The sequence below is a fragment of the Uranotaenia lowii genome, chromosome 3 (genome assembly GCF_029784155.1).
Source record: "Uranotaenia lowii strain MFRU-FL chromosome 3, ASM2978415v1, whole genome shotgun sequence".
Classification (NCBI taxonomy): domain Eukaryota; kingdom Metazoa; phylum Arthropoda; class Insecta; order Diptera; family Culicidae; genus Uranotaenia; species Uranotaenia lowii.
In genome coordinates, this window is record NC_073693.1 from 105,122,091 (window position 1) to 105,147,848 (window position 25,758).

General features: G+C 34.4%; 1 protein-coding gene across 2 annotated transcripts in view; it reads left to right on the forward strand.

Annotated features, from left to right (window-relative positions):
- Positions 1-22,365, forward strand: part of LOC129756555 (rho GTPase-activating protein gacJ) — a 107,772-nt gene extending 85,407 nt beyond the window's left edge. For both annotated transcript variants that reach the window (XM_055753461.1, XM_055753462.1), the window contains 5 exons: positions 5,415-5,451; positions 5,517-5,937; positions 6,003-6,683; positions 21,101-21,361; positions 21,630-22,365. In XM_055753461.1, the coding sequence (XP_055609436.1) occupies positions 5,415-5,451; positions 5,517-5,937; positions 6,003-6,683; positions 21,101-21,361; positions 21,630-21,764 (1,535 nt within the window). In that variant the 3' untranslated portion in view covers positions 21,765-22,365. The remainder of the gene's footprint in view (positions 1-5,414; positions 5,452-5,516; positions 5,938-6,002; positions 6,684-21,100; positions 21,362-21,629) is intronic.
- The last annotated feature ends 3,393 nt before the right edge of the window (positions 22,366-25,758 follow it).

Genomic DNA, 25,758 nt, shown 5'->3' on the forward strand with positions numbered 1-25,758 from the left:
TTTATTTATACAGGATTTTAACCAACTTGGTCATTCGATCTCTCAACAAGAGTCTGTTCTTTGAAATAGATTAGATAGGATTGAAGTTTTAAAAGGCCGAATAAACTATTTGATTTTTTCGCAAACGTAAATTGAAGTTATCAATAAAATAATTTTCTTTTTGATAACAAAAAGTGAGGACATGAATTTTCAATTAAGAAAGTAGACTGGAGCAAGTGCAAACTATCCAATTTTACAAAAAATGTATAGGTACATTATTACTTCATCTAAAAATTGTTTGGCCCGAAAAAAAAAATTGATTAAATAAACTTAACCCTTTTTTAAAATCATTCACCAAAAAACTGTTTACACGTTTACTGTTTGTTTACACACAATTCAAGTACAAACTTAACATGAAAAGCGTGTTTTTGTTTTACATATTTTGGCTATATAGAAGAGACTTTTGATTCACTTCTTTGTTGAAAAGTTTTTTCGTGATTGATATTCCAGGGGCACAGTTTTTTATGATGAACTTTTAATATGACCTGAAAGTGTAAAAAATAATATTAATTCCTATAATTTCTTAGGTGGAATAAGTGAAAACGCGCCATTTATCTATGAAACATCTACAACTTAAGAATTTTACCTCCAAAATGGCCAGGAAGGATATCCCGAGTGTTGAATCTGAAGCGGATATTAAAAATTATTATAAAGGTCTTTGTAAATCAAGATCTTTTGGTTGAACAGCATTCAGTGAAATTGAAGTACCATGCATTAATTTATTCCGGAGAAAAACTTAGGATTTTTTTCAGAGAATATGAAAGTTGAACTGTGGTGATATTCGTTAGGATTTGACCAATGTTTCATTTTAGAAAATTAAGATTTACAGTAAAAAAGACACGTAATTTTTATTAAGGTTTTGTTTTTATGATCATTTCAAGGATACAAAATGAACTCATGAAACCATCGAAGCCTGAACAGATTATTTCTTTTCGATCTATTAAATTTAAAATAAAAATCTGCTTTAAAATTAATTGTTATTAAATCTTAAAAATATAACATAATCCTAAATGAAATCGCAGATCACCACCAACAATGTTCAGGAAATTTTGAAATCAGAACTGCTTCAATTAAAATCTTTAAAATAATGAGTGAATATATCTAAACATATGTTTCCTCTTTTCAAAACTAATCGTTTCTTTGATTTATTGAGTTAAAGGTCAAAGGAATTAATTTGCATTTTTTGCTTGAATATAAAAAAATCGTCAGATTTAATGCCATGACAAGTGCTGTTTTTGAACATTCTAAGTTGAAATGTGTAAAGTCTATAACTTAAGTATCAGGCGAATCTTTTTGGAAATGATTTTGGTAAAAATATGGATTTTACTTCAAACTGCGTCGAAGGATGAGGATGGTGAATAAAAAGCTGTTTGAAAATGGTTAGTAAAAAATCTTTTCTTATGTTTTTTATTTCTTCGGCTCTAAAATTACACCATTCAAAGCTAATTGGGAGCTGAAAGCACTGCGCTAGGCAAAGTATTCGGCAAATACTCCAAAAATTGTCCCGATAATAAAAACAATATAACAAAACGGAATAAATCTACTGAATGGAATACAGCAAATGAAACATACATATTATCAACATGCAGTTATTTATTGAACAAGTTACAAAAATTGGATTTTAAAAGACCCGTTGAGTTTAAATTCTTTGGTTTAATTTGGATAGAACTGAGCGGGTCGATTCGAGTAAAGGGAAAGAAGGGAAATGTAAAGAAAACTAGGAAAAATTGAAAATGGCCGCCAAGTTGAACATGGTAAGACGAAGTTTACCGGGTCTGCTAGTAACATTATAAAAATATCAATTAACAAAATCTAACAGTTCGACCATGTTTCAAAAACAAAATCTTTACATTTGTCAAAAGTGTCTGTTGATCTTATTCCTTCTTCCCACATTCGCACCAATTTTTTTCCTCCGTTAGATTGCAGAAGTGACGTCGATCCTTGACTAAAAGGACGTGGCTGGTACCATTGTTAATTTATAAAGAGAGAGCATCACTTCTGTTCCTTGAGAACGTGCTGTCAATCTCAGACACCATTCTTTTGACTTCTGGACAGAATTGATGGCCTCGATCAAAGACGGATTTTCAACCATAGGTGATGTGGAGTTCGTTCTACTTAACCACGCCTGCGGTTATGGAATCCGAGATGTTTAAGTACTAATGAAGATGGAATAAATTGTCGAACACAAAAGTATCAAATCAGTTTCAGTAAAAGTTTAAGGCGGCATTCCAGGTTCAATGACTTAATGAGGAGCTCAAGCTAATCTTTTTTAAGTAAGTGTTTTATTTTAACCGTAGTAGGTTGCGACTAATTTTTGATACTTCCATGTTATGAGGAACAGTCTAAATATCAAATGCTCTAAAGACACCTAACAGTTAAAATGAAAGACAAAAGTACTAGGAAAAAGTTCCACTTTAGGCCCTTTTGGACCACTGTGGCATGGTTTTATAGTATTCCAGCATCTTAAAAATTATTGACCGGATGCCACTTACCATAGAAAGCATGAAATCATCAATAATAGTTATTTTCCATTTAGACTCAAATGATTTTTTAAATATTTCTTTCAAAACCATTTATTATCGAAAGATGGTATTATATCATTTGTATAAATTTAGGGGCAAAAATTACAAACAATTCTTAATATTCTTAAGCTACAAAAACAAATTAAATTAAATTTTAATTTTAAATTTTCTGTTTTTCTTCAAACATTGTCATTGGATACAGTTCCTACACTCAAATAAAAGATTGCAAAATGTCAATGCCAATCGGAGCTAACTACAAGCTGAAATGTGCTGAAATGTGCATTGCGCTAAAAATGATATGATTGCTTTCCCGTCACTGGCATAAAGAGTCGAGCTCTCGGCAGGCGGCGGCAACGCTATTCAAACCGTATGTAGCACATCTCTCAGATTTCCCCTTTTTTCCCCTCGTTTTGACAGATTTAAGCTTTTTTCCTCAGATTTAAGCTTTCGTCTCCTATGCTCTCAAGGCAAAAAAAGCTTAAATCTGAGGAAAAAAGCTTAAAACCGAGATTCACGACCACTTATTTAAAAGATGTTGGTCACACGATACATAGACAAATCGTGTAACGTTGCAGGGATCTGGCTCTCGGGCAGAATGATGCAGGACCACTACAAACAAACGTTCAAGCAAAACAAGAAACATATTTTATGAGATTTTCATCCTATTGAATAATTTATTCCAGAAACAATAAAATTAAAAAAAAAGCTGACGGTGAGAATCGAACTCACAACAATTTTCAACCTTCACCTTGCCCATCCTATAGTTTAACCTGAGCCAGATGGAGGGAGGTTAATTGTCATTGTTTATATGCCAAAAACACGCACAATGCTGGCTTGTGGATTGTGGCGAGAGATTTTTTTTTTGCTTTCCTGCTGCCTGTTTACATACACACACACACAGTCGGGCAGCTTTGCCGGACGTTGTATGCCGGTGGTTTAAAACAAGCAAATGGTTTTTTTTCTCTGTTGTTTTCCTTATGCCACCTCACGGAGAAAACAGTTTGAGACATTTAAACTTAAGATCTAGTTATTGATGGTAATCCGAGAAAATGTCATGATGATCAATCTAAAAAATGTAGGAAAGGATTCGTGAATCAAATAAAGGTAAAAAAAATCTACTCGTTGCACACTGGCTTATAACTTGAAAAATGTGATCATGGGCTTTTTGAAGGCTTAAATGTCAAAATAGCTTTATGACACGTTATGAAATGCTTCATTGTTTTGAAATGCGCATAGTTTATTGTAAATTATTTCCGGATTAATTCACCTTTAAGCGAGATAATTTTTCTATTTTTTGTAATTATCATGTTATCACTACGACGTCAATTGTAGATCATAAAATTTTAAAAAACTTTGTTGAATACGTCAAAGTTTTATCTTTTGAAACAATATGTTTTAAAGACAGTTTTTTCAAAAACTGACCTTAAAAAACAAAAAATTCGTTTGACTTTTTTCGAAGCGAGTTCTGAGACAAACTTTGTATGAGAGAGTTTTGATAATTGTAAAACTACACAATTTCGTTAAAGATGTCGAGACACTATTTTGAAGTTTAAGGATACTTTTTGGAAGATTTATTTTTAAATTGAATGTATTCGTAGTTAAATATCTCTGGAAGTTGCAAACATATCAGAATTAACATTATATCCATTAGAAAGGGCAATCTTTTAACTTTCATGGACATATAGTTTCATTTGTATTCATGAGGTTTTACTTTTAGAATAACTTAACTGAAGAGCAAACATTTTTTGACGATATGAAGGCTAGCATCTCATAAATGCTAATACCACCAACAAAAAGTAGAATGTATGCCATTAATTAGTATTTGATATCAGATATTAGCAAACCGGTTCAATTATTGATTTATCTGATACCAAATACTAATTTAGTGCTCTACCAAATTTGCCACATTAGTTCCATTTTTTTAAGTTTGAAAGATTTAGGAAATTGAATTTAAGTTAAGTTTTTTAATTCAAAATATTAAAGTATAATGCACTTAATCAATAAATTAAATATTTTCTTCAAAATAAAATAGGTAATTTTTATAGAAAAAAGAGTATTTTCAATCACTCAAAACTCTGTTAGTTCCATTGATTTCCCCGCTTATTTAAATGGAAATGGTCCCGCTTATCTTAAAAAAACATAACAAAAAGGTGGTGTTGCGAAAATATGCACTTTTTAATGGACGAGCCTTCAAAAATTGTGAGTACAATACAGTGAAAGCGAGTGAAATTTTTCTGTAGAACTTCAGCAACTTTTTAAACCATCATAATGTATAAGACAATTGTAGATCGTGGCTTGTTACAACTTTGTTTCAAAGACAGCGAACCATTTTATTCCATCTACAACGTGTCAGATTCAAAAAACTGTGTTTCAAGGTATTTTTTTTACTATGACTGTAACTCCTTAGGGTAATGTATTCGACATATTCGACAAATTTATGTATTTTGGCCAGATAAACAACATTGTCGAGCCCTAGTTTAAATAACAAAAAAGATAGCATATTTATCTCGCTATCGGTGGATAAATATGCCTGGGCGCTATTAATTTCGTACAGCTAGATTGATGCTCTGCACCACTGTGCATTGCAATGTAATAGGCCCGTGAGGAACAAAAAAAATGAAATGTGATGAAATGTTTTTCAGTTTAAAATTTGTCTTTTGATCATTTTCAACATCTTTCATTTTATTTTTACCTTCTAACCGTCTTATCAATCGAATCTTAAATAGTTTTTCTCGAAGAATATAAAATTTCACCGATATATCCGATAACATAATTACATTAACAAAACCAACCGTAAATTTAGGTCCCTCCTGAGAGTATTCTTCTAAAAGATGTACCCTTTTAATATTTCAGGCAGAAGTCTAAGCAGAACTGGGATCGATTCGTCATAGTGAGTTGGATGAAATAGTAAAATCTGAAAATTTATTTAAAGTTCAAATATCTTCCTACTTCTAGTGAACCTGGTTCCAGGGTGGTCGAAACAACACACACCTATTCCAGCAATCGAAACCCGGTAGCTCGCGAACTGGTATTCGATTCTCCCGGAAGCTACGAAGTGCGTCAATCCCGATCCAGACGCCGAAGTCCATCGTATGAAAACGCTTCAACTACCGTAAAGAACGTCTCCTACAGCTCCGACACCAACAACGGCATCTACGGCGGCATAAATCGTTCCCGAACGGTCACTCCAGTGCGCACCGAGCAGTATTACACTGAAACGCGAACGGCCACACCCAATTCGGAGCTTACTTTACCCAGAAATGTCCACTACAACGAAACGGTCACCGTGGATTCGGCACCGGCCTCCAAAGCTCTGGCCAATATCCCACTCTCGGATGATATTCTGCCACGACCCAACACAAAGGTTACAACCACAGTAAGTTAAACTCAATTTCAATTTATCTGAGGATCTTTTAAACAATTTCATGGATTTACTTTTAGGTACGAACCTATACCTATCAGCTTCCCCCGGATAGTGAACTGAATCAAACGTTGTCGTATCGCAATGAAGCTTTCAGTCAAACGAGCAATACTCTCCCGGTAGCCTATCCGGAACGTGACGTTTCGCCCTCTAGACATGTGAGCCCAAGCCACAAAACGGTCCTGGTCAAAAATGAAACCATCAATACTTCGAATAATGTGCAAGAATATCCGGTGACCACCATTATCGACCATCAGCTTCCGCCAAACACCGCGAAATCGATCTATTACAAGAAGGACACCAAACACTCTACCACAAACTACTATCCGGCACATCCAAATGGAACCGGACCGTATCCTCCGCAGTCTCCGAACAGCTTCCGTGCCATTGAAGGACCTCCGTCAGGCCCTAATACCTACATCTATCGGGAGGAACGTCACAACACGACCAACAATCGGTACGGATCTCCGGTACCGAACGGGGACTATCCGGATCGTGCCGGTCATCCTCCACCAGCACCACCCACGACCGTAACGTACAAATACAGCTCGACCACGACCAATGCCACTCGGAATGTGTTCCCACCGCCACCGGAACGGGAACCGCTGCTGCAGCCCTTCCCCACTGATGGGATTCCACAGAGCGAAATCGATGGAAATCCACCGAAGCGGGTTGAGGATCTGATGGCCACACTTGGAGAGGTGAGTTGAACATGTTAGGGAATCATTCAGGAATATGGAAAGATTTTAGATATAAATATAAGGAATTTCAAAGGTAACTTAACATTTCGTTATGAAATAAAGTCAATTTTTGTAAAACTTCCTGAATACATTTTTACACACTTATGATAAAGGGTGTCCCACATCCAATTGTATCTTTTTTGTAAATGCTGTAAAAAATCACTCATTGGGTATTTTTGCTTTAAAATTTTCACAAAAATAGCTAAAAGTCAACGCCGGATTAAGAGGGCAAGCAATGGGGGACAATTGCTCCGGACCCCCGAGAAGAAAAATAATTAAAAGTTTTGCTATAAACAGGCATTAAAACTAGCTAACTATATCAAAAGCTCGAAATTTATAAAATCTCAAACAAGGACGGTGCCCCCGAAAATACCTATAAATTAATTCGGGATTTGCGGCTGTAATGCACATTTTTTTGCAAAAAAAAACTGTACGACTCTATGGAATAACATGTTTTCAAAAAAAAATTTCTTCAGATTACTTGCTAATTAAACATACACAAATGTTCATAAGTTTCAAAATATTAAGTATAACAACTTAATTCATACGAAATACACTAAACAAGTAACATATAAGCCAAAGATTTACCCGTGCACCAAAGCTGTTTTCGAGAAAACGCACTTCAAGTTTTTTTTCTTATTTTCATACATTTTTCAGAAAGTTGTAACTCGCGTTCGATTGGAAAAGAATGAAGGGAAAATTTTATAAATATGAAAATTTCACCAAATAAAGTTTACATTTTTGAATGTTTACTCCTTGGGTTTTGAAGGAATCATATAGGTTAAGCAAATGGTAAAGAGTTAAAATAAGGTTTCATACCTTCCTTCAAACTTTCGACAAAGCAATACATATTTACAAATTACAACTTTAATGAGGCACTGATAAAAATTTCCTTTGAATTTGAAAAGAATATATTTTATTACTATTATGAGATAAATTATTAGTTCTACAGTTTTGCAGCTGCAATTTATCAATAATCCTAATTCTTAATTTTTTGTATAAATTCAAATACGGGGTGTCGCGATTTTACGATTCTTATGAATCTCAATTCAGAGATTCACTCAGACACGGCTTTCACTCACAAGAATAAATAAATGACTGACTTTGTTTTGTTTGTTTTGCCAAAATAACCAACGTTGCCATAGACATTTATTTTATCTTCAGTGTTGCCAATTACAACTATTATTTTATTTTATTTTTAATTAAATTTGATTTATTTTCTGCATATCCTTTGTCTCATCCCTACACGGAGCTTGACCTAGATATCTTTAAAATCTGATTATTTTTTTGTGGTAGAGAAATTCGACTGGAAATATGTTTTTTCGGGGAGTTTTTTCGGCTTGCAGTCTTGTTTTTAGCAAAAACGACGTATTGATTTACGTTTCCAACGTTTCGATCCTTATTGGATCTTCTTCAGTTCTATGTAGCATGCCTTACATGAATGACTCGGAAAAATAAGCGAACTGCCAGGTATTAAAACAAAAAAAAATACACACAAGAAAAACTACAACACCAACACACATACACAACAACTGATTTTTGATCAAAACAAAATAAGTGAAAAGTGAAGACTGTGCTAAAAGTTCGATGCTGTGGAAAATTAATCCCAAAATCACTAGACAAACGGATTTTTATCCGCAAACATCTGTACGCAGTAAGTCGATACACTACACCTTACATCGAAAAACACGAATTAAAATTAAATTATTCGGAAAACAGATCAAAAGACAGCTATACACGACCAGCCGAGTCGACACTCACAAGAAAACGGCATCTTTTCGGTAAGAAAGCATAAATTATAATCAGCAGAACTAACTAAATAAACACTATTCTAGTCCCTGAAGAAGATCCAATAAGGATCGAAACGTTGGAAACGTAAATCAATACGTCGTTTTTGCTAAAAACAAGACTGCAAGCCGAAAAAACTACCCGAAAAAAAAATTAAAAATAAAATCTGATTATAAATAACGAAAAAGGTCTTTTTTTATTCAATTTTCAAATTTATATCTGCCAACATTCGATATGGTAATATATTTCAATGCTCATTATTTTTCCTAAAGATTGAACCAATTCTAAGAGGAAATGACAAAAAATGTTCCTTATTCAAATTATCCATTCATTTTCTAGAATGAGTTTTGATTTTGGTTTTTAAATCAGAGACTAACTTTGAATTCTTATCTGGATAGCTGGACCTAGCTCTGGCACAGGATTTTTATTTTAAACTCTATGTTGTTGAGTTCCGTTGAATTTATATTCATTTTTCATCCTATCCTATGAACTCTGAATTGTATTTTTGTTCACAAGTATTATTCTAAAGGAGAGTTTTGTTTTAAATTTTTACTTCGATTCGATTTTTAAATGAATCTTTATTGTGAGAATGAATATATTATCAGGATGAATCTCTCGAGCTCCAATAAACGATCTGGAGATTTATTTTGCATTTTATTTAGTAGAAATACGGCTTGTTTTTAAAATAATTGAACTAGGATATCTGACTGTCTGTCTATCTGTTCCCTATAGACTCGAAAACTTCTAAATCGATTTGCGTGAAACTTGGCAGATCGGGGTTTTGCCAGCCGGAAATGATTCTTAAAATGGTTTGTGACCCCTCCCTATTCCTGGAAGGGGTGGAGGGGGTCTCTCAAATAAATGTAATAAATTTTCATAACTCGAGAACTGATCATGTAAATGAAACAAAATTTTGCATGGGAGTGTATTTCGGTACGAGAAATGTTTCCATGATTGTTTGGTACCCCTCCCTCCTTCCAATGGGGAAATAGGAAGCAAGATAGGGGGCTCCCATAGAATTTTTCGCACAATTCTAGAATTAATCAAGCGAACGGAATCAAATTTGGCGTACTAGAGTATATGGATAGGAAGAATATTTTCAAGACTCCTCCTCCTTTTCAGTGTGGATATAGAAAAGGGGGAGGGTCCTCCCATACAATTTTTTGCAAAATTTGAGAACTTATCAACCAAAACGAACCAAATTTTACATGGGTGGTTATTTGGGTACGAGAAAGGATTCTATAATTATTTGCAGCTCCATCCACTTCTATTGGGGAGATACAAAGAGAGGAGGGGTCTTCCATATAGTTAATGAACCGAGCGCTATCTGAAATTGTCTGGACGATTCTCTAAAGATGTACTGATGTAGATATGGCTGAGAGTACATTCTGCTCCATTATGACTGAAGTTTTCGATAATTCGGTACCGCTGGTTCGGCATCCGCTCCGACCTCCTTGGACAAATATTCGACTAAAACGGTTAAAACGGCTTCGATCAAAACGGTTACGACAGTTTAGTAGCTCCCGCTGTCCGTTTATCAAAATGAAATTAAATGATGCCACCAGAAGATATCGGATCTACAATCGTTTTTGCTACCGTCGCTATTTGGATCGCACGCAATCTAAGCTTCGCCGCAATCCAAAAACGTTCTGGCAGTTTGTTAACAATAAAAGAAAGGAGTCTGGTCTACCTGCGATGCTTCATTTGAAAGACAGAACTGCCAAATCTTCTGCTGAGAAATGTAACCTCTTTGCCAGTAATTTTTCCAGTGTTTTTCCGATGCATTCGTTAAGTACAGATCAAATAAATGCAGCCGTCACTCTGTTACCCAGAGATGTGTTAGACCTCGACATCTTCGCGATTACTGAAGAAATGGTTCTTGATGCTATCAACAATTTGAAGTTTTCTACCTCAGCCGGAAAAGATGGAATACCTTCGTGCGTTTTGAAAAGATGTAGCGCCATACTAGTAAAGCCTCTAACTCACATATTTAATCAGTCCTTCGATCAACAAAAATTTCCTGACATCTGGAAAAGATCATTCATGAGCCCTGTGTTTAAAAAAGGTGACAAACAGGATGTGAGTAATTATCGAGGTGTCATGTCGCTTGCTGCCTGCTCGAAGGTTTTGGAGAGGATCGTCAATGATGTAATGTTTTCAGCGTGCCGGAATTGGATTTCTGAAAATCAGCATGGATTTTTTCCCAAACGATCAGTAACCTCAAACCTGACAGTGTTTACCTCATTATGTTTATCCAATATTGATGGCGGAAAGCAAATTGATGCTATATATACGGATATTACAGCTGCGTTTGATTCAGTGAATCACGAAATTTTTCTCAGAAAGTTACGTCGTTTAGGATTTTCGGAAAGACTGTGTATATGGATCAGAAGCTACCTAACAAACCGTCGTTTAGCAGTCAGAATTGGCTCCACTGAATCAACAGAATTCAATCCGATTGCAGGGGTACCACAAGGTAGTAATTTGGGACCATTATTGTTCACGCTGTTCTGCAATGATATAAACACGCTTCTTGCTGGATGTGGAGTACTCATGTATGCGGATGATCTGAAAATATTTCTGATCATAAACAGTCTTGCTGATTGCTACGAATTACAACAATACCTTGATACAGTAGTGAACTGGTGTACTGTCAACTCTCTGGTTTTGAGTGTTGCTTAGTGTTGTATCATAACATTTGGACGCAGGAAACAGCCTTTCTTGTACGATTATAATATTGTTGGCGAACATTTACATCGTGTAGACCGAATAAAGGATCTTGGTGTTATTTTAGACAGTCATATGACTTTTAAGCACCACTACTCTGCTACTATTGAAAAAGCTAACCGGATGCTGGGATTTATAATTCGTATGAGCAAAGAATTTACTGATCCTGCCTGCCTGCGAGCTCTATACTGCTGTTTGGTTCGTTCAACATTAGAATCTGCAAGCCTTGTTTGGTGGCCATTTGAAGCTGTATGGATTGCACGTTTTGAAGCTATTCAAAGAAGATTTGTCCGATATACTCTTCGGGAGTCGCCTTGGGAGAATCCTCTAAACCTGCCACCGGTTGCCCAGCGTTGTGCTTTACTGGGTCTTCACACACTCTCGGATCGTCATGTCATCGGCCAATCACTGTTCGTGGCTAAGGTTTTACGAAATGAAATCGACTGTTCATGGTTGCTATCTCGCTGTAATATCTATGCTCCAGAACGAGCTCTTCGAAATCGAGACTGGCTTTCACTCGAATCAAGAAGTACGCGGTATGGTAGTAACGACCCTTTACGGTCTGCAAAAATTAGCTTCCTACGATTTTATACGCTTTTCGACTTCAATGTATGTACCACAACCTTTAAACGTCGTATTGAATCTTATCTAAGAGACGAATTGAGAAATAATAGTTGAAAAATCATCGCTCGAGCAATTTATTTATTTATGTAACCTTAAATTAAGTTTTATCATTAAGACAACAATGTCAGACGATTTAAAAGCAACAATAAACAATAAACAATATATTTAATGCATTATTCGATAGCTAATCATGCAAATTATTCCAAATTTCACATAGGTATAAATCTACGAGTCAAGTTTCTACGATGTATGCGACCCTTCTGTCTTTCCACTGGGGGTATAAGAAGGGGGGATTGGTCTCCCTTGTATGCATTTCTCGAGATATAATCGGATAAAAAACCAAATTTATCATGGAAGTATATTCGAGTGAAAGAAATGTTTTTTTAATGATTCTCTCCAGATAAGCAGATGGTAACAAATTAGAAAAAGTATTTCAAAAGAAGAAATATTTCTAAGATGATTTGATTCCTCTCACGGGATACGAAAGAGAAAAGAGGTGTCATATGTACGTGTGTTTTAATAAATTCAAGAGCTCATCAAATGAATTTAGCCAAATTTTACAGGAAAGAGTATTAGGGTACGAGCAGAAATTCTATGGTTATTAAAAAAAAACCCTTTTCAGCTTCCAGTGGGGGATAAGAAAGGGGAAAAGAGCTCCGCACATTTTTTGTCTACTTTGGGAACTTATCCAACACCTCCTTATCCACCTCTTCAACAATTTAACCTAGAAAAGAAAAAGTTTTCGAGTACGAAAATTTTTCTATACAGTACAGAGCCGGGAATGAGGGAGGTTTTATCGCATAGTTTTAAAAAAAATTCAAGCCTTCTACCAGAGGAGAAACGGGAAGAAGGAAAATAAGTATAGCTTGAAAACTTATCAAGCAAATGGGGCCATATGTGAAATTTAATGTTATTTGTTCACAAAAAAAATGTTGTTTTAGCCGTCCGTGGACCCCCTCCCCACATTGAAGGGGAGAAAGGAAAACAAAAACATTATTACTCAAGCTCTCTGCAGCAGGATTTGCACTCTCTATTCAGTTAAAAGTCTCAAATAAGATGTAGGGTGGTCTTCTGCACCATTTTCACTTATTTTTATTCGTTCTACTATTCGTTCTACGAATCAAAGGGGCTGATACTTCGCCTTCCCAACCGATCCAGAGCCGTTTAGCTCCCAAAGTTCTTTTGGGATGCAGCAGGTGAACTCTGAACTCCAAAACTTTAAGATAAATACCTGTTTTTCGTTTTTATTTTCTTAGTATTATAATTTTGTTTAATGAAACGAGTTCCTTTTTTTTTGCTAAACATGCTTGATTTTGTTATTTGAATTGTTTAATTTTTTTAAATTTCAAATGTTTACTATGAATTTATTACGAATATATTAACTCAAATTGGTGGGAAAAGAAAGAAAAATCGAAAATTTAAAAGTATTGATTATTCAAAACATTACTTTGTGCTTTTTAAGCATTAAAGCAGTAAAGACTTCTAAAATGTGAGGCAGAGGAAAGAGAAAAGAATCAAAGAGTTTTCAAATAGGCAATAACCATAGAAAAACTATTTGTAAAAGTTTGTGTCTAAGTATTACAATATAATTCATTTTCATTTAAAGTTGCTATCCGTATTTAACACTAAACATACCGACACTTTGTATATACCTATTCATACCGCGAGCGGTCAAATGACGGCAAACACCATTTTCGCTAAAACTCCCTTGTTTCTCAACCGATTTCTACCAAATTTATAGTTTTGAAAAGCTTATAATTCGACTCAAATATGTTTCAGCGACAATAAATAACTTTAAAGTTATTTACAGTACAAGAAAAATTTTTTGAAAAAACATGCTTCAGGACAAAGGTTGTAAATCAGTTATTAAGGGCTCGAAAAAATTTTCACTTAGTGCCTGAGAAAGCTGAAGTTAGAAGCTTTATGTTGCACATATGGAACATTTTTTAAAAAATGTCTAAGATCATGGCCACAAAAAATGTAAAAAAGTTGTGTAAAACCCGTACTTTTCAATCAATCAACTGCCAAAGCTGTTCCTGTTACAGTAGAAAATTTTGAAAAAGTGAATTGAAAAGTAGACGTAATTTGTCACATTTTGGCGTCTTTAGATTTTTAAAATACTAAACACATAATTTTTGACGGCTTTTCAAAGGTAGTTATTTTGCGAACTTTTTATGAATCTGGATTTTCTGAAACAATCCCTACACCTAAGCTCAGCTTTGCACTGGATTTTGAGTACGTTAACGTATAGTTTAGGCAATAAAACTATATGCAAAAGAAAGCAAAATTCATGCCGGTTCTAGTGATGTAACTGCATTGGCGGTGCAATGCTTTACAAAAATATAATAAATATATTTCTGAAAGTAAAACTAGAAAATTTGAGCTAATGCTTGTTTGTTTTTTCGTTTCTTTTCATCCGTCTTCGTGTGCAAAATAGCTTTGAGATATTACCACCCACTGCGCCCGTCTGCCAAGCAAGAATTTGTGCTGACTTCTCAAAATTCAGAAACTAGTTCACTGTTTTATTTATCATATTTTTGCCAAGCATTGCACCGCCAATGCAGTTACACCACTAGAACCGGTATGAATTTTTCTTTCTTTTGCTTATAGTTTTATTGCCTAAACCTTACGTTAACGTACTCAAAATCTAGTGCAAAGCTGAGCTTAGGTGTAGGAATTGTCTCAGAAAATCCAAATTGATAAAAAGTTCGAAAAACAGCTACCTTTGGAAAGTCGTCATAAATTATGTACTTCGTATTTCAAAAAATCTAAAGATGCCAAAATGTGACAAATAACGACTACTTTTCAATTCACTTTTTCAAAATTTAAAAACGCAAAAATACTTGCATTTCAAAAACAAAAATAGTCCTGTCGTTAAATTTGCGAAAAAACAATTATATAAGGCGTAATCATCGTTTAAAGTTCAAAAACCGTCATTTGACCGCCTCCGGTACGTTTAGTGTTAACCATTAAAGCCCCTTTGTAAACTCTTTGCTTCAACAGGGATCACGGTTAGGGAAAAGAGCTAGTTTATCAAAGAAGAGATTTGGATGGTATTAGTTTGCCTTCAATATTTTTCTCGATCCAGCTTTATTGGATGTTTATCAAATGCGTCATAGACAAAGGAGTTTCCTTAGGAAATGTTCAGGAGCATATTTAGGACGTGTAGGATACTTTAATATGAATTCGCAGACGTATACTGCCGTTCTAAGCTAGAATGTCCCATGTGACTTTTGGGTCATTTTCACTTTTTTGCTGGAAACGGTTTCTTTTAGTGTTAACTTTCGAATAAAAACACAAACAAATATACTTTGTTCTGAACTTATACGAAATTTTCATCAAGGTGGTTGTCTCTATGTTGATAGTTCTACGCAAGAATGTCACACTAGAGAAAATTGTATGAAAAATGCAAATTTTATCAAAAAATTGTCTTAAGATGAGTTCAAACTGTTGAATTTAACGTTATTCACTGAAAAGAACACTAAAATAGAGGGCAGAGAAGGAGCGAGAAGCCTTGAGTGTTTTATTCAGAGAAATTTTCACTAAACATTTTTCGGTAGGCACTACTTACAGGATCCATACTCAACTATACATTTTTATTAACAAAGAGGAACGTATTTCTCAAATTACGGTTTAGCATGAGATTTTGGGGAAAAAAAACTACGCAAGCTTTTAAAATGATAGAAAAATTGTAGCCGTGTGACAGTTTTTCGTGAACTAGCATCGGCATGCGTTCTGATTCTACGCAAAAGTGTCACACGGAGCATTTTTGGCTCTAATTTGCTGTTTTTTTTTTTTGTAGGAAATGTAATTTTTTTTTGGCAGAAAACATTGTAAAATGATTAACTTGAACTGTTCACTACGAAAAAAATGTCGGTGAATTTTTAGTTTGAGAGAAAAGTTGGAAATATAGCTGATATTTCAATCACGTTTTTCTCGTTTGCACGTTTTTCCACATGGGACAATCTTGCTTAGAACGGCAGTATAGACGGTTTGAATAGTTGGTGATATTAACTTTTCTCTGGTTCTGACTATTTCAATTTTTTTTTTTTTTGGAGTACGCAGGAGCGAGAGGTTGCTAGTTGAACCTAAAGAGTATTTTACTAACAATCGTTCCCTTTTCCCCATTGACTACTAGGACGTGGCCGGCGCCGTTATTAATCATATAAAGCATATAAAAAAGAGAGAGCATCAGTTTTATACAACGAGAATGGCTACTAATCCCAAGAACTATTCTTTTGGGCTTTGTGCAAAATTGATGGCCTCGATTAATCACGGAGTAGCAACCATTGGTGATGGAAAACTTGATTCTTAGCCAAGCCAGCGATCATGGAATTCGAAATGTATAGTTTGAAAACAAATGTAAAAAAATACGAAGGTCCTCTAGAATCGATTGAAAAAAATACCTGTTGTAAATGAAGCAATTCGAGTTCAATGATTAAGGAGGATATGTGTATCAAACTAAACTAGCTAAGCTAAGTCAATGGTATTATCTGCAGGTTTCAATGAGAATTTTTATCTTTTGTTTAGCCGTTTTTGATAGATTAACAAAGATGTGGAGAATCTAAATTTCCCACTTGGAACCTACTGTTCCTATTTTGGTACTGAACTAATAAGTAGTATCCTTTTTGGACCTAGATCAAAAATGCCAGTAAAGAGTAAGATTTTTCGAAAAACATCAAAAACCTCATTAAATGTTTTATTTCAAATAAAAAAAATATCATGAACTGAAATTATGGATTTTAAACTATTCAAATGAACACCTTATTTTTGTTATAAATATCTCAAACTCTTTCTCATTGGCACAATTCTCAGCCGCATAAAAGTTAGAAAGTTTTTGTTTTTACTTGTAGAACATTTACCTAAAGGTGATAAAAATGTCAGAAATGCTCAATATAGGTTCTAAGCTATGCTTTCATTAAAACTTGAACCTAAGTTGATTAGTTAGTATTTAAAAAAATGAATGTAATAATGGATCATCATTGGCGAAAATGTCCTATTTTTGGCACCCTTTACCTGTTTTCCAGGTATTCCAATGAATTTCTATTATTTTAAGAAAAAGGTAAAATAGTTCATATTCATCACAGCGATGGTAGTTTTCGTTTGAACTTATGCTTGGCCTGTTCAATAATGTAATTGATTCCTAATCTCTCTTAATTTCTTGAAATGCTTCCCATTTTTTGAACTGTCTGTTTCACCACTAAAGAGAGAGTTGAAACGTTGACAATTTTATAAGAATAACTTTTAATGGTAAATAGCGAATTGCCAGGATAAAGGAAAGAGTTCATTATTTGCATAGGAATGTCTTAAATCTATGCAAACGAAATGTTATTTACGATTTCCGATATTTTAGGACCAAAGTAGGCTCTAGGTCATGGGTGGCCAACATTTTCAACAGGCGGGCCAAATTTCAGAAATGAGACTGGCTGGCGGGCCAAAACAAATTGTTCTGAAATATTCAAAGAAATCGAATAATAAAAGATTTTTAAAATGCTATAAAAACATTCACCTGGGTCACATCAAGTAGGGGAGAATGAGGATACTTGATCCCTGGGGATACTTGATTCCTAAGCTATATCTCGAAACTGGAATGTCTTACAAAGATCAAATGTTCTAGAAAAATGTGCCAAAATGAGCAATATAACAATGCTTGTAGTTTAAAAAATCTTAACAAAATAATCGTTTGAGTAATTGAACTTTGTTTGAAAAAATTCACAACATGTAACTTGAAGATCTTTTTTCATCACTTTAAAATGTTCCTTACATGGGAAAATTATGAAAAAAATATTTGTTCCAATGTATCAATCGTTCGAGCGTAAAATGAACTTCATAATGCCATATTTTCAAAGTTATGAAAAACTCTCAACTTTTTTCAGAAAAAGTTTTCTAAAATGTTGATTATGGGTATAATTGATCCCCTAGATTTGGGTACAATTGATCCCCCCTCCAAACGGCACATTCTTCTTCTGAATTGATCGTTATGATTGCTGATTACGAAATTACTAATATTTATCCAAAAACTAATATTTATCATACAATTGTCTGAAGAAGAGAGCAAAAATAATTAGTTTTCTCTTAATTATAAAAATAGCGCCTTTAAGTATGCAATGTTATTAGCGTTGAGACAAAGTTATAGAATTTTCTTTTTATGTCTGCAATAAATTGTGAAATGAGAACAAACATGACCAAAATAGTCAATTAACATTCTATCTTGGGGTGATGTTTGAATTTTATACAAGGATTAGGGCTTCCTGAATGAAAGATCAAGCCTCCTTTAATAGGGGATCAAGTCTCCCCTAACTTCAGAAAAATCGCAATTTTTTTACTCCCACGAAAATGCTTCTAGTTCATCAACGGGTTCTAGTATCGTTCTAAATTTTGGAGCATAGAAACTTGAAGTTACAAGCTGTCAGAAAATGTCAAAGACGGCGAGTTTCTATTTTTTTCCGAAAAGATATGGTGAAAATAAGAAAAGGGGATCAAGTATCCCCACTCTCCCCTATAGATAAAGCTTGCCAGATTACTTAGGTTTTCCCAGATATTTAATACAAAATTTGGGAAGAGTCCGGACCGGTTGGGTGCCCGGATTTCATTAAAAAATGTTCGGATTTTCTCAACTTTTTTGCCGAATCGAACAGAAAACAATTTATATTTTTTTTATTTATGCGTCTAAAACGCGATTTTTTTTAGCAAGTTTTATAAAAATAATCATGAAAAGTTTTGTAGAAGCCTAAAATACAATTAAAAATCTGTTGTACGGGATTTTCTTAATTTTTCTTAGTAGTTCTTGGGTATTTACCAAATTTGACCGGATTTTTGGAAGACAATTTTGGAATCAAATGCCTTGATAAAGCCAGGTTTTAGATAAAATAGCCCAGATCTGTCTGGCTTGGATACGGACTGGTAAAATTTTGGCAACCTTAGTATAGTTTCATATTAATGACTCATTTTTGTTACTTGCATGTTTTTACAAATTTTGCTCCATTTTAAAAATAGTAGTAATATAATAGTAAATAATATTATGCAATACGAAATGATTTATCCTTTCCAACTTATGTAGATCAATCTTTTCAAGGCAATTAAAACTTCCTTGGTTTATTCATCCCAAAAATGTCAAATAGTGTGACTACAATGAATATTTAGTCAGTTTCATGGTAGTATTGAAAAATGAAAGCCCATTTTTCAAAGTTTTCAAGTTTACCGTTCTTCTTAGAAAATTTTATAGGCAAACTTAAAAAACCCGCAGATTGTAATTGTTGAAATAAAGTATCGTCACATGATTTTGACATTGAAAAGAATACTTTTTCAACGAACTGTAGTTATATCATGAATAATATAGATTTTTCATAATACGGAACTCAACCTCAACTCAATCCAACTATTTTTAAATTTTCCAGTACCTCGATTTGACAAGTGTATTGGAAAAGCCTTTTATAAACAGGATGAATACGAATTTAATTCTTTGATAATCATTGCACTTATTGTAAGTTTGAAATTTGGAAAGAAAAAATCGTTCTTCTGAGAGATTTGTCAGTACAAAACCGATTCTAGTTGAATTCTACTACCAAACTGTAAATTCTGTTTAGTTTTTCATTATTGATGTACTTGTACATGAATACAAAGCAATATGCCAATTAAAATATAATTGGAGTTGGTTTAATTCTCATAAAGCTTAGCAAAAAATAACTGCTGTGAAAAATTATCACAGCAAACTTTCAGCAAATGTCAAATTCTTCCAAAAAGAGCTTCGCGGGCCACAAAAAGTTGATCGCGGGCCATGGTTTGGCCACCCATGCTCTAGGTCCAAAGTAAGAGCACTCACCCTACATATTGATTTCTGTCTGTCTGTCTAGTCCCTATAGCCTCAGAAACTACTAAACCGATTGGCTTGAAAGTTGTCGGGTGAGTGCTTTTGAGGCTTGGGAAGGTTCCCATTATGGTTTGAGATCCCTGCCTTTCAATGCGAAGGGGGAAAGGGTCTCCCAAACCAAAGATAAATGTATGGATGACTTGAGAACCTCTCAAACTCACCTTTAACATGGGATTGAATTTAGATGCGGGACATTTTTCTGTAAGTATTTGATACCCGTCCATCTGTTCAGTGGGAATATAGGAATAGGGGGGGGAGAGATCCCTTACAATTATTTACATAACTTGAGAACTAATCAAGCAATTGGAATCAAATTTGACATGGGAGGGTATTTTAATGCAAGGAATGTTTCTATGAGTATTTGAGACCCATCCACTCTTCTAGTAGGCGGCTACGAAAATGGGAGGGAGGCTTCCATACAATTTTAACAAATCTGGAGAACTACTGTATGAGACGATCATTAGTACCTCCTTCCAGCAGTGGGGGATGGGAAGGGGAAAAAGAGGCTCCCGTTCAAGTTTTAATTTGCCATAAATCGAGTACTTATCATATATTATAACACACATTGTTTGCGTATTTTATTCGGTAAAACTAGAAAATCTATCACAAAAATAGACCCAAATGTAGCATGTGGGCCACATGACGTCAGACGGGGTCCTATGGGGGGAGGGTGATCAACCGATATATACTCATTTTAGAAAAAAACAAGTACTTCTCCCAACTTTTCATGATCTGAATACTAAATAAAGCTAAATTGTATTGATTGAAGAAGGGAAAATTGAAAAAATGTGTAAACATCAAGCATATATAAAGCCGTCCCCACTTACCCCAGGTAGGGTTTGGAGACACAATTTGAGATTTTGGCAAATAAACCCTTTTTTCTCAATTTTTAACCGTCGTTTCTTTTCCTAACTGGTTGTTTCGAATGTAAGGATTGTTTAAGTGTAGAGTTTTTCGTCAAGAGCCAGCTAGTTTACAAGGGATTTGCGATTGAAAAAGATGCACATCAACTCCACATCGTAGTTGAAAATAGAAAATTTACAAAAAGTCACTGTAAACATACGCAATTGTCGGAACCGTATCTCTTTAACAGTTATTGGATAGATTACAAGTAAATTCAACATTCTGCATTAAAAGTTTGAAAAAATAGTTCACAGTATTGTTTTAATAGCCACCGTCCCCACTTACCCCGGTGTACCTTACGTGAAATAAACGTGAAATAAAGTGCGAAAAACTAAGTTGAAATAGATGCATTTTTATTGGGGTTCCAAACAACGGCGTAAAAATTAGATTGATAGCCGTACTAAATTATGCGTTATAAATTCCTGCAGAAGTACCTTCTGAACCTTCTGAACTTCTTTATTCCCAGAACGGCCAAATAACGTACATGTCTAAGCACAGCCACACGGAGAACGGAACCGGACCACGCCATCGAGGAGGACCAGGAGCAGGAGGACACCCGCGGGAGCAATCGCCTCCGAAGGTGACGATCGTCGAGGAACCCCTGGTCGACAGTAAAGCTGCCCCGCCGGCGAATTCCAAGAATGTGGCCGGCCCACCCGTTTACTATCCCCCGGGGCACGAAATGTTCGCCAAGAAGGAGAGCGAAGCGGCCGCATGGCGAGCTCAGGTGAGAAAATTGGAACGCTACTGCATGGTTGTCGGAAGTGGTTTTCAAACTTTCGATTTCATGAAAAAAAAATGACAATTTTGTTTTCTATCATCGATATGATAAATCCAAAAGGTTCAAATTTGACCAAAAAATATTGAAATGATGAGAACCACCTTCGAATGCGAAAATATGACAACCCAATTTCATTAATGGTCATAATTCAAACGAGACTTATGGGTTTTTATGCCTTTTCCCACAAATAATGTCCCCCGCTTTTTATTTCCAGGGTGAGTACGCCAAAGCGAGCGGAAAGTACATGTACGAGGCTGAAAGTAAATCGAAAACATCCTCCAAATCCGGTGCTGCCGTCGTTCCGGTTTGTCTTCCCTTGTGCTGTGCCATGCCGTGCAGCATCATGTGAACGAGTTCGCGCGAGAAAAGAAGAAGGCGGCACGGAATGCAAACATCATTGCCATTCAATGGGTTTTCGGTGGCGCGAAGTGGAGCGCACGTGGATTTTTCCTGGAGCAGCCACGGTGAAATTGAATGGAAACACGTTCTACTTAAATTATTAACCAAGTTAACAACATTTCTCAATCCCGAGCAAGCAAGATTCTCTTTCGATCGCGCTGAAGAGAAGACACGTTTAGGCTAGCAATTTCTTCAAAGTGCCATTCGTAGCCGACTTTATTGATTTTTGTACTTCAACCTATCCACATCCCCCTCCAGAACACAAACTCAATGCAATCATAACATGATAGTGAGTAGATGGACTAATATTTTTCAGAGAGAACAAAAAGTTGATTTTACTATATTGAACCCTCATGAGCGAATCGTGGAACCACTGAAATATTAAGTATTTATAGATGATGAATCACGCTTCAAACCTATCATTTAAAACAAATATCACCACTCTGTACCAATTAACGATATTATTATGGTTATCCTTATTACTTAATCGTTGTTACTATTGTAAAACAATCTAATATCGAAAAATTGGAAATAAAGTTTTGCGGTTCCGAGTAGTTTTGTTTTGTTGTATGCTGACAAATTCCCAGATTTCCCGCACCCATTCTATTTGGGGAATCCCGATAGCTTAAACGACTAGGGCAACGTACTAATTTTGGACCAGTGGACTTATTTTGGATTGCTCATATTGTCTAGCTCTCTTACAAATCAATTTATCATGCTAAATTTCAACAAATACAGGTAGTTGAAGGCTGGACACTAACTATATTGCATTAGTTTTTTTAATGTTCAGTTGCTCTATAAAAGAGCTAGACAAGATAAAAAAATAACTGTGCACAGTTTCCTTCTAAATCCTCTATAATGAAACTGACAGTTTACAAAACCGATGTATATACTTACCATTAATTACTTTGCGTGGGTTGTAAAAATGCAAGTAAACACCGTCAAGAATTTCCACAAAGTTAAAATCAAATGTTAGAGTGAAGCCAGGGTCTAATCAAGCCATTTTTACGGGGGCCTCTATGAATTTTTTTTACATGCCGTCTCAGAGAACACATAAAATGTATTTTTAACGTACAAAGAAACTGTAAACAGTTCGTTGTATTGCCTTCAAATAACCATCATGTTTGAAATCTTCAAATAATAATTGTTGATCTAAATATCACGTGCAATCATTACGGAAGAATTAATCAAATAATCGAAAATGAAAATCCTGGTTAGAGCATTTAAATGCAAAATTCAATTCACATTTTTCCATTTAATTACCGTAAACTGGGGGAACTTTGATCACCGGGGCTGATCATCATAAAATTTTTGCAGATAATCATCATTAACTAAGTAAAATGTTAAAATATCTGAAAACTGTTTAATACGTTTGAAAGTTTATAAATTAAGATAAAAAATAAGCTTAGCTTGGTTTTTATTAGAAGATTTTAAATACTGCTTAAAATGTAATTTTAAAATCATAAAATATCTGGTTTTTCGAAGGCTTGCAAACAAACATCTCTCCTGATCAAATATAAGCATTTAGGAGCAAATGGGTTGCTTCATATGGAAGTTCAACTTTTTTCTTTGTTTAAGTTTAGTTTAAGTATTATTTTTATGGTCATTTGGTGATAATTTTTGGATATTGGAAAAAAAACGGTGATTTTCCATGAGAAAGTCCATATAGTAAAAATGGCTAAAACCCTCTCAAATGGTTCAATTTGAAGAAAAAAAGAACAGAGGAACAGTGCAAAGACCTAGGCAATTGCATGAAGGTAAATTTTCATTTGTTTTTGAGGCAAAAAAAAAGAGAAATGTTTGCAATTTTTACCCCTAGATGTATGCAGCAACATTGTCCATCTTTTGATTATAATTTTTTTTGGAAAAAAACGTTGGGAAAATTAGTGTAGTCCTATCAAAAATGACTGTTATAAATTTTTATGCCTTCTGTGCTAAATGGCACCATTACAATAACTTTGAAGATGTTGAGTTACGTTAAAACCATAGTGATCAATGTTACCCCGAAACTCGAAATCTGGTTTTGTAACAAGCATTTCATTATAACCAACAATGTCGTTTGAATTTATTGCAATCAATGTTCATGTTTTATACTCCTCACCTCATTAGGTGTTTTAAAACTTTTAGGTATTACGAAAAAGCAACCCCTTTCAAAATATTCAAAAATGAATGAAAAAAGTGATCAAAGTTCTCCTAGTTTACGGTACTCTATCACCATCCATAAATCTCTTCATTAGAAAAATTTAAAGAGAAATATTAAAACTTCTTTCCTTTTATAATTAATCACTTGGTATTTTTGGTATCACTTGGCAGAATAAATATTTCCTCATAACTTTCGAGAATTCAGCTTATTTCCTTGAGTTGAGGATATTTTTTTACAAAAAAAGTACATCAGAATCAAAAGTATGTAATTTGAGCTTTATCAGTTGGAAAATTTTCAATGAGAATTTCAAATTCAAATATTCGAATTGTATCAAAAATTCAATAGGGAGATTTGGTTTTGCCGATTGATGCTATTTAGACTAAAGTTACCTATTTTATTTTTTTTTATGTTTTCAAAATTCGAATTGTTTCAAAAATTCAATAGGGAGATTTGGTTTTGCCGATTGATGCTATTTAGACTAAAGTTACCTATTTTATTTTTTTTTATGTTTTCAAAATTCGAAGGGTTTTTTAATGAGGAGAAAATACTTCCTTATCAGAACCATTAAGCCAATGGAGGCCCGGGGCATTTTTTTCTGAGGGCCCCTATGGTTCGATTTTCTTTGTCAAATGCTATCCCAGAGAATACAAAACATTTTAAACGTGTAAAATAACTGGAGATGAGTTCAGTATAGGGGAGAATGAGGATACTTGATCCCTGGGGATACTTGATTCCTTAGCTATTTCTCGAAACTGGAATGTCTTACAAAGATCAAATGTTCTAGAAAAATGTGCCAAAATGAGCAAAATAACAATGCTTGCAGTTTAAAAAATTTTAACAAAATAATTGTTTGAGTACTTGAACTTTGTTTGAAAAATTTCACAAAATGTAACTTGAAGATCTTTTTTCATCACTTTAAAATGTTCCTTACATGGGAAATGAAAATGAAAAAAAATGAAAAAAATATTTTTTCCAATGTATTAATCGTTCGAGCGTAAAATGAACTTCATAATGCCATATTTTCAAAGCAATGGAAAACTCTCAACTTTTTTCAGAAAAAGTTTTCTAAAATGTTGATTATGGGTACAATTGATCCCCTAGAGTTGGGCACAATTGATCCCCCTTCCAAACGGCATATTCTTCTTCTGAATTGATCGTTATGATTGCTGATTACGAAATTACTAATATCTATCCAAAAACTAATATTTATCAACAATTGTCTGAAGAAAAGAGCAAAAATAATTAATTTTCTCTTAATTATAAAAAATAGCGCCTTTAAGTATGCAATCTTATAAGCGTTGAGACAAAGTCATAGATTTTTCTTCTTATGTCTGCTATAAATTGTGAAATGAGAACAAACATGACCAAAATAGTCAATTAACATTCTATCTTGGGGTTTTGATTGATTTTTAAACAAGGATTAGGGCTTCCTGAATAAAACATCAAGTCTCCTTCAATAGGGGATCAAGTCTCCCCTAACTTCAGAAAAATCGCAATTTTTTTACTCCCACGAAAATGCTTCTAGTTCATCAAAGGGTTCAAGTATCGTTCTAATTTTTTTAGCATAGAAACTTGAAGTTACAATCTGTCAGAAAATGTCAAAGACGGCGAGTTGCTAAATTTTTCCAAAAAGATATGGTAAAAATAAGAAAAGGGGATCAAGTATCCCCACTCTCCCCTACTGTCTTCAAATAGTCATGTTGTCTGCGTAGAAGATAAAATTTTTAATTAATCACATGCAAAAATTGCGGAAAAGTTTAGAAATTTTTCAAAAATGAAGCTCTAATTTGAGTTGTAAAAC